The sequence below is a fragment of the Diceros bicornis genome, chromosome 15, assembly GCF_020826845.1.
Source record: "Diceros bicornis minor isolate mBicDic1 chromosome 15, mDicBic1.mat.cur, whole genome shotgun sequence".
NCBI lineage: Eukaryota > Metazoa > Chordata > Mammalia > Perissodactyla > Rhinocerotidae > Diceros > Diceros bicornis.
In genome coordinates this window covers 28296509-28314036 of record NC_080754.1, presented here as the reverse complement: position 1 = coordinate 28314036, position 17528 = coordinate 28296509, and the positions used below count along the sequence as shown (strand labels likewise).

The 17528-nt window shown below is 49.3% G+C and overlaps 1 protein-coding gene across 1 annotated transcript; it reads right to left on the bottom strand.

Annotated features, from left to right (window-relative positions):
- Positions 1-581: 581 nt before the first annotated feature.
- LOC131414542 (palmitoyltransferase ZDHHC19-like) lies at positions 582-9462 on the bottom strand. The gene is made up of 8 exons (XM_058555553.1): positions 9338-9462; positions 8870-8991; positions 8194-8333; positions 7594-7766; positions 7094-7199; positions 1602-1687; positions 1056-1259; positions 582-675 (listed from the first exon to the last, which is right to left on the bottom strand). The coding sequence occupies exons 1-8, from the start codon at positions 9460-9462 to the stop codon at positions 645-647; spliced, it is 987 nt and encodes a 328-aa protein (XP_058411536.1). The 3' UTR covers positions 582-644.
- Between the last annotated feature and the right edge of the window lie 8066 nt (positions 9463-17528).

Sequence of the window (17528 nt, the reverse complement as noted above, 5' to 3'; positions counted from 1 at the left end):
TCTTCCATCATCTCCAGTCCTCGCTTTGGTTGTTATGGTTTCCCCGTTTGAAGGGTGAGAGAAATGTTCAGTGTCTTGCACAAGATCACAGAGCCAGCCAATATTGAACCCTGGCTGCCCCCACCCCGGGTCTTTGTCTCAGCCCCCAGAGGCCCCCTCACCGCCCCACTCCCTTGATCCCAACACACAGTGCAGCAGGGCAGCTGTAGGAGGCAGGCAAAGGGTGTTTAATGGGCTTTCAGGGGTCTCGGCACTCTCGCCAGGGGACTGGGCAAGGATAGGACTCAGAGAGCCTCCACGCGGGGCTCAGGAGGTGAGGCTCAGGTGCCGGGTCTCCTGGCATCTCCGGGTGCAAATGGGTGAGAGGCAGATCGAGCCGCCTCTGGGGCCTGAGCAGCAGGGGCCACACTGGGCCGGCCGGCGTGCATCTAAACACAGAGTGGAGGAGGTCAGCTCTCCAAAGGTGCCGGCCCCACACCGCATGACCCACCAGCTCGGGAGCAAGAAACTGTCCAAGGTGCCACCCCCCTAGGCAGAGCCAAGGGAGTGGGCAGGACCCACAGAACGTCACTGCAGGGGCCCTGTGGGCGGGGCTTGTGAATTACCTTCCCCGCAGCAGTCCTAAAGCTCCACTGCCACCTGTTTCAAACATTGAGCTTCAGGTTAAAAGTTGCCCGTAAATAAATGAATCCGCCCCCCAAAATTATTGCCCACTGGCCTAGTCTCAATCCTCATTCATGGCTAAGGAAACTGAGGCCCAGAAAGGGTAAGGGACCGGCCCAAGGGCAACGAGCAAGTGAGTGGTGTGGTCTCTTCCCTTTGTTTCTCCAGGGACCCCTGGTGTAGTCTGCAGGCCTGTGACTCTACTTTCAACGCTCCGCTGGCCTATGATCCGCCGCCCTCGAGCTCGGAGTGTTCCAGCTTCAGCACCAGCGAAACATGGAGGGGGGCTTTCCCTAAACCTGTACAATCTTCAGATGCCCTTTCCCAACACGACGGGCGCATGCGCATGTGTGGGCACAAACACACACACACCCACACACACGCCCCTTACCTCCTGGAGGGCTGCAGCCTCACCACTCCCTGGGGGATCCCGCCCTGCTTGGTACAGATCCAGAGGTTGGACCTGGCGGCCAGACCCCAGCCCAGGGAGGGCTTCGGGAATGGGCATGGAGGGGCACGTCGGGAAGTGCAGGTTCCGCGTGGGCACCCAGTCAGGCCCCACCACTCTCTGCAGCCTGACAGCTTCGGCCATGTACCTGGAGAGCAACAAGCCAGATGGTGGTGGTCGTGACCCTCCTTGCCTGGTGCCCCTCATCTTAGGGAGGACAAGGCCCAGCGCTCGGCACCACGGGGAGCTGGGGCCTGTCTCATCCAGGCTGCAATGCCCTCTACACCATTTCTTGGGGCAAGAACCCACAGAGGCAAGGAAGTGGGGGCTCCAAATGCTCCCACAAGGCCCTGGGGAAAATCCCAAAACAATAGGAAGAATGAGCGGAAGGACCTGGGAGCTCTGCTAAGGGGCCAGGCGAGATGACCCAGCTTCACCCCACCCCACCAGCCCCAGGGCCACCACTCAGGCCTCTGGTTTGCCAACTCACTTGGGTCCCAGCGCTGCACAAAGTGTCCAATACCAGTTTTTGCCACAGCCAAGGTCGAAAGGGTTGTGTCCATGTAGGTATGGGTACTGGAGGGGGCGAGGGTGGGAAGAGGAGCTCAGATCCAGCAGGACTGGGCAGGCCGCCCCCACTGCCCTCCCTGAGCCGGTCAGCTCAGCCCAGGGCTGCAGCAAGACTCCAAGGGTGGGGAAGCCGCAAGGGTCAGCCAAGGCCTCCCCCAACCCACTTCCGAGGAGCTCTCTCCATGCGACCCCTGGCCCCGCACCCCCAACTCCTGCCGCCTCAGGGATCCCTCCACCACCTGGTACCCCCTTTGGCAGCATCCTCCCCCTCTCTGTCTCCTTTGGCCACACACATCCTCCTGCTGCCTCCTTCCAAATATGCTTTCAGATCTGCCTTGTTCTATTAAGCTGCTCCAAAGACGGCTCCACACCCCGCTCCCCCTACTTCTCTGCTTTCCCACCACTCATTACTTCCAAACTTGTGCCTTCACTGAATTTCACTATCTGGAAGGGCAGTGCTTTCGGGCCCAATCATATTTCCTACCCAAACTCACATGGCCCCGGAAATCGGGGTTCAAAGTCCTGAGCGCCTAGTGCAGTAAAGGTCAAGACGAAAGTTCAAGTCCTCTCCTGGACACACTTGACCCAGCTCTCGTCCTCCCCGCCCTCCACCCACCAGCCTCATCCCCTCCTCCTCCCCAGCTCAGGCCGACTCTCACCCCGACTTCGAGAGCCCTAGCTACAAAGTGCTGGTCACGACCAAAAGGGGCCCAGGAGCACATCCGCCCACCACCAGCTCTCCTGTGTCCCATGCCCCTGTCACAAAGACGTTGATCTTCAACACTATTCTCCACCAAAATGAACCAGGACCCCAGGCAGGGCAGCTGAGCCCTGGGGGAGGAAAAGTCAAGACAGCTCCAGAATGTCCCATTGTGGCCAAAACCAACACCAACCATTGTGAGAGTTTGAGTTCTGCGTCCTTTAGGGTGTTTAAAGCATTTAAGGGAAACTAAAAGCTTAAAAGACTTTGATTAAATTTACATTCAAAATTTCAAATTTAGAGAAATATATTTTCATTCATGAGATGTATATGGAGCATAGGAAAATGCTGATTGTTCAGTGCTTCAAGGAATGATAGCTGTTGAAGGAATTTGTAAGAACTGACTAATACAGCAGAGCACCATGCTCCCCCACATGGCCCCTCTCAGCTGGGAACGGAAGCCAGCAGCTCTGAGCTTCCCACACTGTCCCCTCTCACTGGCTCCAGACCCGGGTCTCCTGCTCCCATTGTGAGTCTCCAACGCCCTCACCCTCCACAGGCCCAGAGCAAAGTGGGCGTCTTCTTGTCCCGTCTCCTGCCCAACTCCCTGCTGCCTCTGCTCTCTCGGTTCTTCCCCAGGGTTTATGGCATCAGGCTTCTCTCTCTCTCTCTCTCTCTCTTTCTTTCTCTTCCACCCAAAGCCGCATGCATTCCTTTGTCTGCAGGTTCACTCTTTGCTCATAAATATTTTGAGGCTTCAACAATGTTCCGGACACTGCGCTGGGGACAGAGGACACACCATGAACAACAAAGCCAGTCGTAACTTTCAGGGTGGAGAGGGCAGCTGGGGGTGGCAGAGCAGCAGGGAGAGGGGATCAGCGAGAAGAGCAGGCAGCCTAGGGCAAGACTCCACGGTGCAGGCCGAGGAGCATCAGCCAGGTGAGCAGAGGGAGCGGGACCCCGAGAGCCTGGGGCAGGGCCCATGGCAGCTGCGTTCCGTTCCACATGGGGCTGTGTGTGGCCAGGAAAGATCAGTCTGAGGACTGCCCGCTGGCTGTGGCCTCGTGGAGAGCGCAGCATCACCGTGACAGTGAGGACAGAGGCTGAAGTGGGATGAGGAAGGTGAAGAACGATGCTAGTGAGCACAGCCAACTCTGTCAGAAACTCCGGCTGTGCCGAGGGGAGTGTATGACAGTTGGAGTGGAGGCCTGTGACGTTAACGGAGATTTGCTTTGTTTGTAAGATGAGAGAGACATGAAGACGTGGCAATGATGATGCCAAGGAACGGTAATAATAACAACAACAAAGTCTAGGACACTTACTTGTACCAGCCATTGTGCTATGTGTCTTACACATATTAACCCATGCGGCCTCCTTTTACAGATGGGGAAACTGAGGCACCAGGTGGCCAAGCAGTACTCCTAAGATCTCCATGCTGGCATGTTGTGGAGCTGGCAAGTGAATTTACATGGTCTGGCTCCAGAGCCCTTACTATGAACCACTAAGCAAGTGGCCCCAGCAGAAGCTGCGGTCAGGGGATGCAGGCGGGAAGGGAACGAAGTGGAGGTGTGTGAAGGATGCCTGAAATGGGATCTGCAGGTGATGGGAAAGAGCCCTGCCTGGTGAATCACAGAGTGCAGACCCCAGTCGGGCTTCTTAAGGGTGGAGACCCCGGACTGGAAGAACCCCATGCGGAGCAGTGCAGGGGGCGCAGGGCTTAGGTCCCGACCCGAGGCTGAAGAACCATAGGATGTGGGAAGGGACAGTGCTGCCCAAGAGAGGCTGAAATGATGGACTGAGGATGGAGAGAGAAGGCATGCAGACAACAGGGGGCTGATGAGGAAGGGATGAGCAGAGGCGTCACACGGGAGCTGTGAACCAAATACGGGGGGAGCGATGGAGTGGTGATGGGAAGGATGGGAGGAGGTGGGCACAGAGGGCTCCTCTGTCCTTTCAGCTGCCTCGGTGTCTCCAGCCCCTCCCTCATCACTGTGGCCCACTACAGTCTTCCTAAAAAAGCCTTTACTCAAGTCCCTGTCCTGCTGAAGGAAACCCACGGCAAGGAGCTCCACTTTTACCACTCCACCTGCCACTGTAGCGGAGGGCCGAGACAGTGCAGGAAGACAAGAAAAAGAAATAAAGCCAGACACGCTGGAAAGGGGGAAATGAAACTGTCCTTATTCACAGATGACATGAATTTTGAGGTAGAATCAACAAAAAGGCTACTAGAACTTATAAGTCAATCCAGAAAAATTCCAAGATCCGAGACAAACATACAAAAGTCCACTGTATTTTCTAACAATAGTAAGCAAATGTAAATTCAATTTTGCAAAAAATTTATAAGAGCACAAAAAACAAGGAAATACTTAGAAAACATCTAACACAAGGTATGCAAGCTGTATATGCTGAAAACTACACAACACTAAGGAAAGACATCAAAGAAGACCTGAATATGGAGAGGTATCCCATTTTCGTGGATTAAAAGATCAATACTGTTAAAAGGTCCATTTTCCAAAGCGGTCTATAGGTTCAATGCAATCCAAGTGAAAATCTCAGCAAACTTAGTTCTAGCAATTGACAAGCTGATTCTTAATTTATATGGAAAATCAAAGGAACTAGGATAGCCACAAGAACTCTGAAAAAAAGAACAAAGTTGGAGATGTCACATTGTGTCATTTCAAGACTTCATAGAAAGCTACCAGTGAAGACAGTGTGGTAGTGGCAACAAAAGAGACAGTTCAGAAATACACCCACATCTATATAGTCAATTGATTTTTGAGGAATGTGCAAAGACAACTCAACAGAAAAAGGACTGTCTTTTCAACAAATGCTCTTGGAACAACCCACACGCAAAACTATAAGTCTTGACTCATACCCTGCTTCATATCCAAAATTTAACCCAAAATGAATAGGAGGCCTAAAGAGAAAACCTAAAACTATAAAGCTTCTAGAAGAAAACATAGGAGAAAATCTTGGTGACCGCGGTTTAGGCAAAGATTTCTTAATTACAACACCAAAACACAAGCCATTGAAGACAAAACTGAAAACGCTCTTGATCCAAATTGAACACTTCTGATCTTGGACAAACACTGGCAAGAAATAAGGCCAAAGGCTCGGAAAAGACTGCAAACACGTAGCTGAATCTAGCAGATAGAAAGAACTCTTTAAATCTAATACTAAGAAAACAACATAATTTTTTGAATGGGCAAACGATTGGAACAGACATTTAATCAAAGATATACAGATGGCAAATAAGAACATGAAAGGATGCTCAACAGCATTAGTCACTTGGAAGATGCAAATTCAAACCACAATGAGATACCACTACACGTTTCTTAGACTAGCTACAACGGAAAATCAGAAAACAAAAAAAGGTGACAATGCCAAATGTTAATGAGGATGCAGAAGCAACTGGATTTCCCATGCACTGCTTGTGGGAATGCAAAAGGGTACAGCCATTTTGGAAGACAATTTGGCACTTTCTTATCAAGTTAAACATTCAGTTACTGCATAACCCAGCAATGCCACTCTTAAGAATTGACTCAAAGAAATGAAAACTTATCTTCCCATGCCTGTACACGAATGTTTATAGCCACTTTCTTTATGATCACCAAAACCCAGAAACAACCCAAATATCCTTCCGTTGGCAAATGGATAAGTAAGCTGTGGTACATCCATATGAGGGAATAGTACACAGCAAGAGAAAGGAGGAAAGAACTCCTACGGGCAGCAACGTGGAGGAATCTCAAACGCATTATGCTAAGTGCAAGACTCCAGACTCATAAGGCTATGATTTCATCCACACGAGACTCTGGACAAGGAAAGACAAGAGGGATAGAAGACAAATCAGTGGTTGCCAGGGGCAACAAGTATGGGGAGAAACCCACTACAAAAGGGGCTTCAGAGAATTGTGGGGGGTGATGGAACTGTTCTAAATCTTAATTATGGACGTGGTTGCAGGACTGTATGCATTTGTCAAAACTCCTATAACTGGGCACTAAAAATGGGTGAATTTTACTCCATGTTAAAAAAAAAAAACAAAACCTGTCCTGGCTTCCAGGTTTCCACCGCACCAAGAGAAGGCTCCAGCTGACTTTCGTGCCTTTTCCATCTGGCCCGAGCCCAGCAGTCCACTTGATTTCCCATCCACTTTCTGCTCCAATTACAACTGTACCCTCAGCATCCTCAACATTCCACAAACTTTCCGGTTTCCCTGACTTTTTGCAAGCTCTGCCCCTCACCTGCAACGCCCTTCGCTCGGCCTTCTGCCCCCAAACCCTCTACACCGCGGTCCTCTCTGAACTCTCCATTCCCTCTGAGTCTGCGCTGTGCTGCACAGCACAGGGCAGGCCCCTCTCTCAAAGTGCACGGGCGAAGGGCGGGAGATTCTCTGACTTCAGGCGCCTTATCAACAGGAGCTCAGGATGGGGCCTCCCTCACCTCCACGCCCAGCCTTCAAAATAATGGATGCGCAGCCTAGCACTCACTAGGCCCTCGACGCAGTGCACCTGGGAGGGAGAGGGAGCCCCGAGCCCCTAGAGGAGGTGAGATCTGAGCTGAATCTGGGCCTCAAGGCCTCACGAGGCACCTTCAAGGGAGGTCAGGCCATGAGGACCAGGGCGGGGGAGAAAGGGCGGAAAGTGTGGAGGTCCTGAAGGCCCAAGGTGACCGCCCAGAGACCGCTTTCATGGCGCCCCCGGAGACCCGCGTACCTTGTCCTCGTAGGAGCGCTGGGCGGTGCTCACCGACCTGGCCTTCATCAGCAGAAGCACCAAGAGAGGCACCAGGAAGCCGGCAGCGGGGACCACTACGACGATGCTGCCCACGAGCTAAGGAGCTGCGCCCGCAATGGACCTCCCGGGCCGGGACCCTCACCCCGACTCCGGCCCTGACAGACCCGCGCACGACCAGCCAGTCCATCCTGTCCCCACCCACCAACCCCTGGTAAACCTCACCCCACCCTGCCGACCTGGTCTCCGTGCCGCCCTCAGCGTCCTCCATCCAAGACCCCGCTAGATTGCCCACGCACCGCAGTGCCTCCTAGCCCCACCCATCGCCTGGACCCTACCACCCTCCCCTGGTCCAGACTGGTCCTCCCCAGGGGGTTTCTCTCTAACCCCGCCCACCACTCGCCCGCCCCCGGGACCCCGCCCTTCGGCTGTCCTCGCCCTGCCCACAGCTCGCCAAGTGGACCCTGCAGCCTGGTGGATACGCGATGACCTTGTCAATGGAGAAGGGCAGGTGGGTGGTGCGCAGGAGGAAGACCATGCAGGTGACAAGCATGGAGCCCAAGTACAAGCATAGGCACAGGAGGAGCAGGATGAACAAGCCCAAGTTCCGGTGACCTATGCAATTGTTCACCCACCTGCAGTGGTGGTCGAAGTCCTGAGCGAGAGGGAGAGGGGACAGCGTTCTGGACACCAGAAGAGGACAGGTCAAGCTCCCCGGGCCAGGCCTACAGCCAGCCGTGGGGCCCTTGGGCATCTAGTGTCAGCCAGCCCTGGGGTGGGACAGGGGTGCCTTTCCTCCCCTCTGGCCTGACCAGGCTTAGCATAGATGTCGATGCTCCTGGGCGTGTCAGCACCTGGGTCGGCAGGGGCCAGCCTCCCAGGACAGGTGCAGGCAGGGAGGCAGTGAGCTGCATGAGTGACCAAGAGTGGCTGGGAGTTACTGCCACCCTTGGCCTTAGCAGTCCCGGACGTGGTTTGAGGTCTGCTACTGGTCCCCTGTGCAAGTGGGCCTCCTGGTCCCAGGCAGGTGCAGAGTGGGTGGGGGTGTGGGCCAGAAGGGGGCAGATGAGAGGGGCGCTCACCTCCACACAGATGTTGCACCAGGGGCAGTGGTAGGTCCGCGGCGGGCGGTGGAAGCAGCACTGTGGGCACCACTGCAGGCGGAAGGCTATGTGCTTCACCCAAACCACACGCACCGTCCTGGGGCCCTGTTCATTGGAGCCTGACATGGGAAGAGGATTGGGCAGCAGCGGCAGGAGCCCTTCGTCACACTGCTGCTGCCGGGGTGAGGGCCGCCCCGCAGCATCACTGGCCTAGGCAAGGAGGTGTGCAGGGGAATCCTAGTCCGCACTGAGGAAGCTGACCAAACCCAGAGAGGCTGGCAGTCCAAGGGCAGGTAGACTTCCAGCCAGAGGACTTCTGTGAGAACGCAGGCCTTTGGAACTGTCAGTGATGTAAGGAGTGTGTGCAGTGGGAAGGAAGAAGACACAACTGAGTGGTTGCCAAGAGCTGGCTTCTCTTCCCAGCCTGCCCTGGCCCTGCCTCCAAGGCAACTGGAAAGCCTCCAGAATCCTGTTGTACCGCATCTCGGTGGCTTGGGAAATGAAGCAACAGAAGCAGGGCCCAAGTGAAGGGGATGTGGGGTGACGGGATCTTGAGGCCCGAGGAGGGGACAAGGGAGGAGCACTTTAGGAATCTTCCCTGCATGCAGGGCCCTTTAGGGTGCTACCTCCTTCTCCCACGGGCCCGAGAGCTCACCTTGGTGCAAGATACCAGGGTCGGAGATGTTTAGAAACATGAGAATGCCGAAGGTGAGGACGAAGAGGGGTCCTGTGACAACAGGAAAGGCCCACTCCCCATTCTGGGCCAGCCATCTGCAACTGAGACCAGAGCAGGACTCAGCGCTGATCCTGGAGTCCCAAAGCTCCACGCGGGACTCACTCCACCTGGTCCGGACTCACAGACCTCAAAGCCTGCTCTAAATAGCCAGGGCGGTGACAGACCCAGAGAGGCTCCACCAAATGTCACCCAATACTCCTAGCCACCAACAGCTCCCAAAGGCACCAAGCACTCTATGCCTCTGTGCCTTTGCACATTGGTTCCCACTGCCTAGAATATCCTCCCTTCCCTGATGCCTCTTCTGCACTTCCCCTGTCCGGACTCTCATGATCTGTCTTCCTTTCTGACTCTCTGTAAGAAACCTGCCGGCTTGTGTGGGAGACTCACGGGAAACCAAAGAAGAGTCCGCTGACAGCGACCAGCAGGACTCCACTGAAGGCAGCGAGCAGGCTCGGGACGAGCCAGGGAATTGGGACCTGAGGCGGGGGATGGCGCCCCTTCGTGAGGGGCATGCCATCCTCCCAGAGCAGCATGGCCGGACCTCTGGTGCCCAGAGGCTCCCTCCCTGATACTGGCTCTGAGAGCCCTATGTTCCCAGCGAACGCTGAGGCCATAGTGAGCTCAGAAGCCACAGCCCAGGGTGGAAGGCAAGAAGTCCAGTGTGACATCACAGAGGATGAGGAGAATGTGGACTAGGGGCTCTGCAGCCTGTGACTGTCACTTCCCACAGCAACCACCCCACCCCCACCCGTGCTGGGGACTGAGAGGTCCTGCCCCTGTGAGCTTGGCTTGCACACCACATGAGATTACACAAACACATGGGGAGAAGGAGGTGATTCCAATCACCCTCTCAGGCAAAGTGCCAATAGAAGCCAAAAGTGCTCATTGCTCATCTGTCTGCAGTTTTTCCTTTGGACTCTTCTAAAATTATACTTTGGGGGAGGGGGCAGCAAAATAATTTCGCAGGCTTCCTCATTTCCAGGCTTTTCATGACACAATTCTGGTCGATGAGATATAAGTGGATGTGTGTTCAGGGTTTCTAGGACAGCTTTTGCCTTCCTGATAAAGGGGGAAAGGACACAGTTGGCACAGCTCTGTTCCTTCTTCCTGTCTTGAACCTAGATGTGCTGGCCCGGGGGGGCCCCTTTGACCCGTTAGCCTGCCCCTCAACATGCTACACAGACAACATGTGAGGACCTTGTTGAGTCACTGCCCCAGCCTTGACTCCTTCCCCCTGAGCTGCGTATTATTTGAGAAAATAACTGGCTTCTCTCTTACGTGCAGCTGACAGTTGTCATTCGTTTTAGCCACTGAGCGTCTGAATCCCTCTGTGTTTGGAAGATTCCCCCAACTGGGACCCAGGGGCCACCAATGAGCCTCAGAGCATCTACCACCGACCGACTGGGGAGTCTTGGCCGACAGGCAGCCACCGCACTCATTTTCAGAGCTCCTGCGTGTTGAAGTGTAGTGGCCATTTTGGAGGTCACTTCAATTTCAACAGTGATTGTATTCCTCGTGGACATGGGCCAAATATGTATTTCCAAGGTTCCTGCTTTGCTTTAAAAGCTTAGGCTGATAGTGAATGGGAGTAATTGAACTAGAACATTATGAGAAAGTTAATTTGATTAAAAACAGAGAGTAGGGGACGGTCCAGTGGCGTAGTGGTTAGTTCGACGTGCTCTGCTTCGTCGGCCCAGGCTTTGCGGGTTCGGATGCCGTGCACAGACCTACACCGCCTGTCAGCCTGACTGTGGTGTCGACCCACATGCAAAAGAGAGGAAGATTGACACACTTCTTCGCCCAGGGCTAATCTTCCTCAATCAAAAAAAAGAGGCAGATTGGCAACGGATGTCAGCCCAGTGTGAATCTTCCTCAGAACAAAAAGAAGACAGCACAAGTCCCTCATCAACTCACAATGAGTGTTACTTTTAGTTTCTTGTCTATAGAAATGTTATGTTTCTTCCTGATGTTCAAATTAAGAGGTTGAAATCAATGTAGAAGAATACTGTCTTATATTTGCTTGATAAAATTATATTTTAAAAACTAAAGTTTACAGCTTTAGAATTTTCATTTGTCAGAATTTTGTATAACTCTATATTTCTATGCACATTTAAAATACCTACATACAGAGAGATATTAAAAACTTTTAAAGGTATATGTATAACAGAGAGAAAGAATTGGTAGCCTGCAAGAGAAATGACCTTTGAATAACAGTCTGTTGTCAACACGATACAGTAAAAAGTCCTTATTTGCTTTCTGCCTATTCCACCCAGTGGTAGACAGTCATTATCTCAGCGAAAACCTAAGTGAGTCATCTGAATGGGGTCTATTCACGTACATGCTTTTTTGCTGTTTTGAGACATGTTATGACCATAGACAATTCTAAACAAATTAGTAGAATGATAGGAGAGTCCTCACTTCTAACAAAAACGGAAAATGCTGAATGTTTGTCATGGTACCTTCTGCTATGCCATGTAAAGGGCTGCTAGTCTGATGAATAACACGGCCAAGACTACGACCCTTTCTTATCCTCAGGCACCTGGACTCATGTAGAGCAACAGCTCTCTGATGTTGCTGTTTTCTGACGCTGAGCTCCAAATTCAGAAGAACAAAATTGACCTTGTGTCTTTTTGGCTGCTAGGTACACCACAGGCTGGCTCCGCCATCTCAGAACCCATGACACGGCACTCTCAAGCATCAAAGAATGTGAAAAACATAGAGATAGAACGAGCGTGCTCCATATTTTCTTCGTGTGCTCAATGACATTCTAAGCACTGCCTTACTTATTGGGCCCACATTGTGGGGTAAACTGATAAATTAGAAAGATGATTTCATGTCGGTTTTCTATTGGTAAAGTCTTATCAATGTGAATAAGTTTTCACTAATTTGGATCCGCTTGCAGAGTCAGGAAGAGCACATTCGAAGTCAAGTGCACGGCCCAACACAGAGACTGTCAACAAACTGGCCTCTAAGAATATATATATATATATATTTTTTGGAGAGGAAGATCAGCCCTGTGCTAACATTTGCGAATCCTCCTTTTTTTATTTTTATTTATTTTTTTGCTGAGGAAGACTGGTCCTGGGCCCACATCCGTGCCCGACTCCCTCCACTTTATATGGGACGCCGCCACAGCACGGCTTGCCAAGCGGTGCGTCGGTGCGTGCCCGGGATCCGAACCGGCGAACCCTGGGCCGCCGCAGCAGAGCGCACGCACTCGACCGCTTGTGCCACCGGGCCGGCCCCATAAGAATATTTTATTCCTTGGTTTACAACACTTATGTCAATTGGCAGCCATTGTGGCACACGCTTTACATAACAGAGTCCTCAGTGTTTTCACTGCCCATTAATCCATTTTCTCCTCAGATTAATTACCAGTTAAGTCTTCATGGAACAATTACAGGGACCCATGCACTTATGTAGCTCACCCCCATAGAGATACATAGGGAAACATTTAAACTGTGATGTGTAGAGAGCTCCACTTGTTAGTGTCATGATAACTCTACAGGAACTTGAACATACATTTACACACAGACACTCAGGAGGCTGCTTAGATACACACAGTGCCTTTACTGAGTCCCTGTACTGATCACGGCAATGTCATTATTGTCAAAGTTTCCATAAGAACTAGTTCTCTTACCTAATTGAATACATCAAATCTGTTATCATGCCCATGACTGAAATGTCACTTCTAAAAATAAATTTCATTTAATTAGCGATGACCAGCCCACAATGAGGGAACGAGCAGTATACCTTATAAGTAGAAACATGCTAAAAATCCCTCCCAGAAAAATGGTACCTGTCCACTGGCTTTATAGACGGCACGTCAGGAACATTGGACAGCGTGGGGCTCTCAGAGAACACCTGGAGGTTTCTCACTACATGCCTGTAGCAACCGGCAGCAAAACCTGGAGGAGAAAGCACACTTGATCTCGACCTTGGAATACACAAGAAGATAGGTTCAGCAAAAAACTATATCTGGAATTTGGGAAGCATCTAAGTGACTCTCCAGGCAGAGTTTAATTCTCTAGTCTTAGGGTCTTACAGCTCTAGATCTCTGGCCAGAAATCAAGGGGGTCTTTGGGTGTCTTTTACTTACACCTCTTCCTATTTTACATAAACAAAAGAGCCCAAACAGAACACGACATGCACAAGTTGAAAGCCCAGGTCCTCCCAGCACATGCGCTGCCACCGCTGCCCTGGTCGCCGTGAGGTTTCGTTTCGATATCCTTGCCTAAGGGAGGAAACAGGCATAAACAAACAGTATCAATGTGTGTAAAAATATAGCTGCTAATTGTGAGTGTGTATGTCTTCTAAAGATTAATTTACATTCATGATAATTTCCTAATTATTCCTAATTTCCACTTCCTATAAAAACTGTAACGAGGTAACATGTTCAATTAACGATATTGTCAAAACAATACAAAACAAAATACCACAGCTGAGATGGAACTTGAAACATTCGCTCAGTGAAAAAGAGGTATTGGAGAAAGTTGTGTGAAAACCCGGTCTGGGACATTTTGCCTGTGATAAATCGCTAGCTGCTCCTGGGGAACAACTAGTGTGCTTGATCAAATCTGGTAGATTTTAATCAGATTAAGATTTCTTCTACGCAGTTACCAAGAGGACCCAGCCAACCGTCCATCAGAGGTCACATTGTCTTGAACAAGACATTTATTTGACCCCTTTCCTTCTTTTTCTTTCGTTCTTTTCTTTCTTTCATTTCCTTCCTCCCTCTCTCTCTCTTTCTCTCTCTCATTCTCTCTTCCTTTCTTCCTATTAATGTCTTTGAGAGAACTCTTCGAATTGGACTGCTTAGACTCCTCTGTCCTCGCAGCAAGTTTGAAACGAAACCTGCACGCATGCTTGTAGCCAATTTGTAGAAAAAGTTGTACTGTTGTACTGTCTACAATAATTAGACACCACAACCTCCTGGTTTTCCTCCTCCTTTATTTACTGCTCTACCTGAGTCTCCTTTGCTGATGCTCCCTCCTCTCTGACCTCTAAATATTAGAGCACCCGGTGCTCTTCTCCATCTCTGCTTCACTTCCTAGACCATCTCATGTGGTCCATAGCTTAACTACTCTCCATCTGCTTTCAGTTCCCAAATTAGTATCTCCAGCCCTGTCCTCTCCCCTGAACTCCAGACTCATCCTTCCACCTGCTCAGACGACATCTTCACTTGGTGTCTAACAGGCATCTCACATTTCACCTTTCCAGACGGAATCCCTGGATTCCTTACTCCAGAAACCTACTCCTCCCTCAGTGCTGTACGTCCCAGGAATTAGGACCATCATTCACCCTCCTGTTCAGATCAAACCCTTAGAGTCACCTGACTCCTGTCTCTATCTCACATCCCACCTCCAGTCCATCAGCTCGACATTCAAAACAAAATCTCACGAGTCCAAGCCATCACCTTCTCTTGCTTGGATATTGCAATCCCTTCCTAAGTGACCCGTGCCTCTTCCTCCCTTGACCCTTAATAGATTCTGCTGCAAATAGTAGCCAGTGCTCCTTATAAAGCTTAGATCACGGCCTCTGCTCAGAAGCCTCCAATTGCTTCCCGGCTCACTCCTGGTAAAGTCCGCACTCCTTACTGTGGCCTTCAGGCCCTCCCTCATCTGGCCCCACTCACTTCCTGACCTCATCCCTAACTGAGTGTTAGGAATGCTCACTCCATGCCAACAGGCACACAGCATTCCCCGCTACAAATATTCACAGAGCTGGCTCCCTCACTGCACGGAGTTCTTTGTTCAAGGGGTGCCGTCTGCCATTATCCACATGCCTGCATCTCCTATGACACCCTTAGAATAGATTCCTAACTGTTGGATTTGGGTCAATGAATGTGAACATTTGAAACTTCTTTTGCATAGTTTGCAAGATGCTTTCCTGAAAGTTTGCACACGTTTATACTACCATTGTGAGCATCCCCATGCCATAAGACTAAGATTATAATTAAATATTAACATAAAATAATTTCACCAGTTTTATAGATGACAAATGATATGCTGATCTTTTCATTTATATCTTCTTAAATTACTTATGAAATTAAATATTTTTATACACCTGTAGGTCATTTTATTCTAGTTGTTTTGTTAATTGCCCTTTTATATCTTTTAGCACTCACATTTCAAGTTTATATCTTGGGGTATTTTTCTTTTCTTTATGTGGTAAATAAACATAACATAAAATTTACCATTTTAACCATTTTTAAATGAGCAGTTCTGTGGCATTACGTTCATTCACATTGCTATGTGACAATCACTGCTATTCATTCCAGAACTTTTTCATCATTCCAAACAGAAACTCTGTACCCATTAAATAATGACTCCTCATTCTCCACTACCTCCAGCCCCTGATAAGCACTGTTCTGCTTTCTGACTCTATGAATTTGACTACTCTAGGTACCTCATACAAGTGCAATCATAGGATATCTGTCTTTTTGCGTATGGTTTATTCCACTTAGCATAATGTCCTCAAGATTCGTCTCTGACATTTAGCAGTCCTGAAAGTTGGTATGTTGTAGCGTGTATCAGAACTTCCCTCCTTTTCAAGGCCCAATAATATTTCGTTGTATGCATATGCCATATTTTCTTTATCCATTCATCTGTTGTTGGACATTTAGGTCCTTTCCACCTTCTGGCGATCGTGAGTAAAGCTGCTATGAACAAGAGGGTAGAAATATCTATTCAAGTCCCTGCTTTCAATTCTTTGGGGTACAAGCCAGAAGCAGAAGATCTGGATCGTATGGTAATTCTATGTTTAATTTTTTGAGGAACGGCCATATGATTTTCCACAGCAGCTGCACCATTTTACATTCTTGTCAGCAATGTGCAAGGGTTCCAATTTCTCCACATCCTTGCTAACACTTTCTGTTTTCTTCTGTTGCTGTTTTATAACATCTATCCTAATGGGTATCAAGTGGTATCTCATTGTGCTTTTGATGGAAGTGTTGGGTTTTTATTTCTGATTTACAGGAGCTCCTTTCTTTAAAACTTTTGGCACTGTTTATTGCAAATATATTCCTGGTTTGTTCTTTGCCTTTTAATTTTGTGTGCAATTTTGAATATCAGGTTTTGTTGTTTTTCTGTAATCAAATCTATTGATATTTCCTTAGCATCGTCTTACCTTTCTTCTAAGTCTTTCCCTCTCCTTCTGTCTGATAAATATTTACCTATACTTCTTATTTTCTTTGTCATTTAAATCTTTAATCTATCTGACATTCAGGTAGTGGTAAGACATAAGGTAAAGGTCTAATCGTGTATGTCACTCATGTCATCACAGTAAATTGTTCCAGCATCATTTATCAAGTAAGCTTTCCTTTTCCTCTTACAACAGTTACTAAGTTCTTCATATATGCTAAGATCTGTGGGTGGCCCTGTGAGGTGCCTCCCAGACCCCAGTCCTGGAAGGCAGAATCTATCCCCCAGCTGCTGGAAGACAGCCTCTGCTTTGAGGGTAGCCTCCTCGAAAGAAAATTGCCTCACCCAAGGTCCCGCCTCCTTCAGGGGCAGTTTGTTTGCATCCAGGGACTGGTCAACAGGAGAGTTTCAAGGCCCAGCCACTTTGCCCCAGTGCAGGACAATCCTGAAGGGCCATCCCAGCCCCCATGTGACCTCTGGGTTGCCTGAGGCTTTTGTGGGGCCCTTACCACAGATGGACTGCTCCCTCTGCTCAGGCCCGCTTCCTTCCCTTCCCTTCCCTTCCCTTCCACAGGTGTTGATCCCAAAATCATTGCCTAATAAACATTCTGCAGGCTACTCTTTAGAATCTGTTTGTGGACTTCTCTTTCATTAATTTACTGAAATTAGCACCATGTACTTCGTTGTTTGTAGTTTTAGAATTCAGGGGCCTTTTTGCGTTCTTAGTTGTCAACCTCTGAATCCCTAAAGTTAGCATGTTAGGTAGCAAACAAAAACACCAGAATGCAAAAATATTCACTCATGAACAAGAAATGAGGCCCCACCCAAACGTCACCTTTCACTCAAAAGTAGCATCTTCATTTCCCATCTCAACTGCAATGTAAAACAATGCCAAGTGCAGGTATAATGAAAACTTACTGCAAAGTGACATTTAAAATCTTGCAAAAGAAGCAGAATTTAATGATGTTTATAGAAGTGATATTAGAATACCATTGAAGTCACCCAAACGGCCATGAACCGATAAGGAGCTAGTCTAAAACAGCTAAACATTGAAGAAGGGACAACATGGCAGGCTCTTCAGAAAAGAATGGCCTATGGCTTCCCTGGTAAATTCTCAACACATTACAGAATGAACACTCATCCTTCTCAAATTCTTCCGAAAAACAGAAGAAGGAAGACTTTATCCAATTCATTCTAGCAAGTCAGTATCCCCATAACACCAAAGCCAGATGAAGACATCACACACATAGAAACTACAGACCAGTATCCTTCATGGATATAGATGCAAAAACCCTCAACAAAATACTGGAGAACTGAAACCGGGGCATATTAAAGGATTACACACCAGGATCAAGTAAGATTTAGCCCAAGAACGCAAGAGTGGTTCAACACACAAAAGTCAATCAACGTACTACACCATATTAATAGAGTGCAGG

Excerpts from the sequence above, each read along its gene's own strand:
- LOC131414542 (XM_058555553.1), bottom strand. The coding sequence starts at position 9,462 with ATGCCCCTCACGAAGGGGCGCCATCCCCCGCCTCAGGTCCCAATTCCC. Across the intron at positions 8,334-8,869 it reads CCCTGGTATCTTGCACCAAG|GCTCCAATGAACAGGGCCCC; the intron begins GTGAGCTCTCGG and ends TTCCCATGTCAG. Across the intron at positions 1,688-7,093 it reads AGCGCTCCTACGAGGACAAG|TACCCATACCTACATGGACA; the intron begins GTACGCGGGTCT and ends CGCCCCCTCCAG.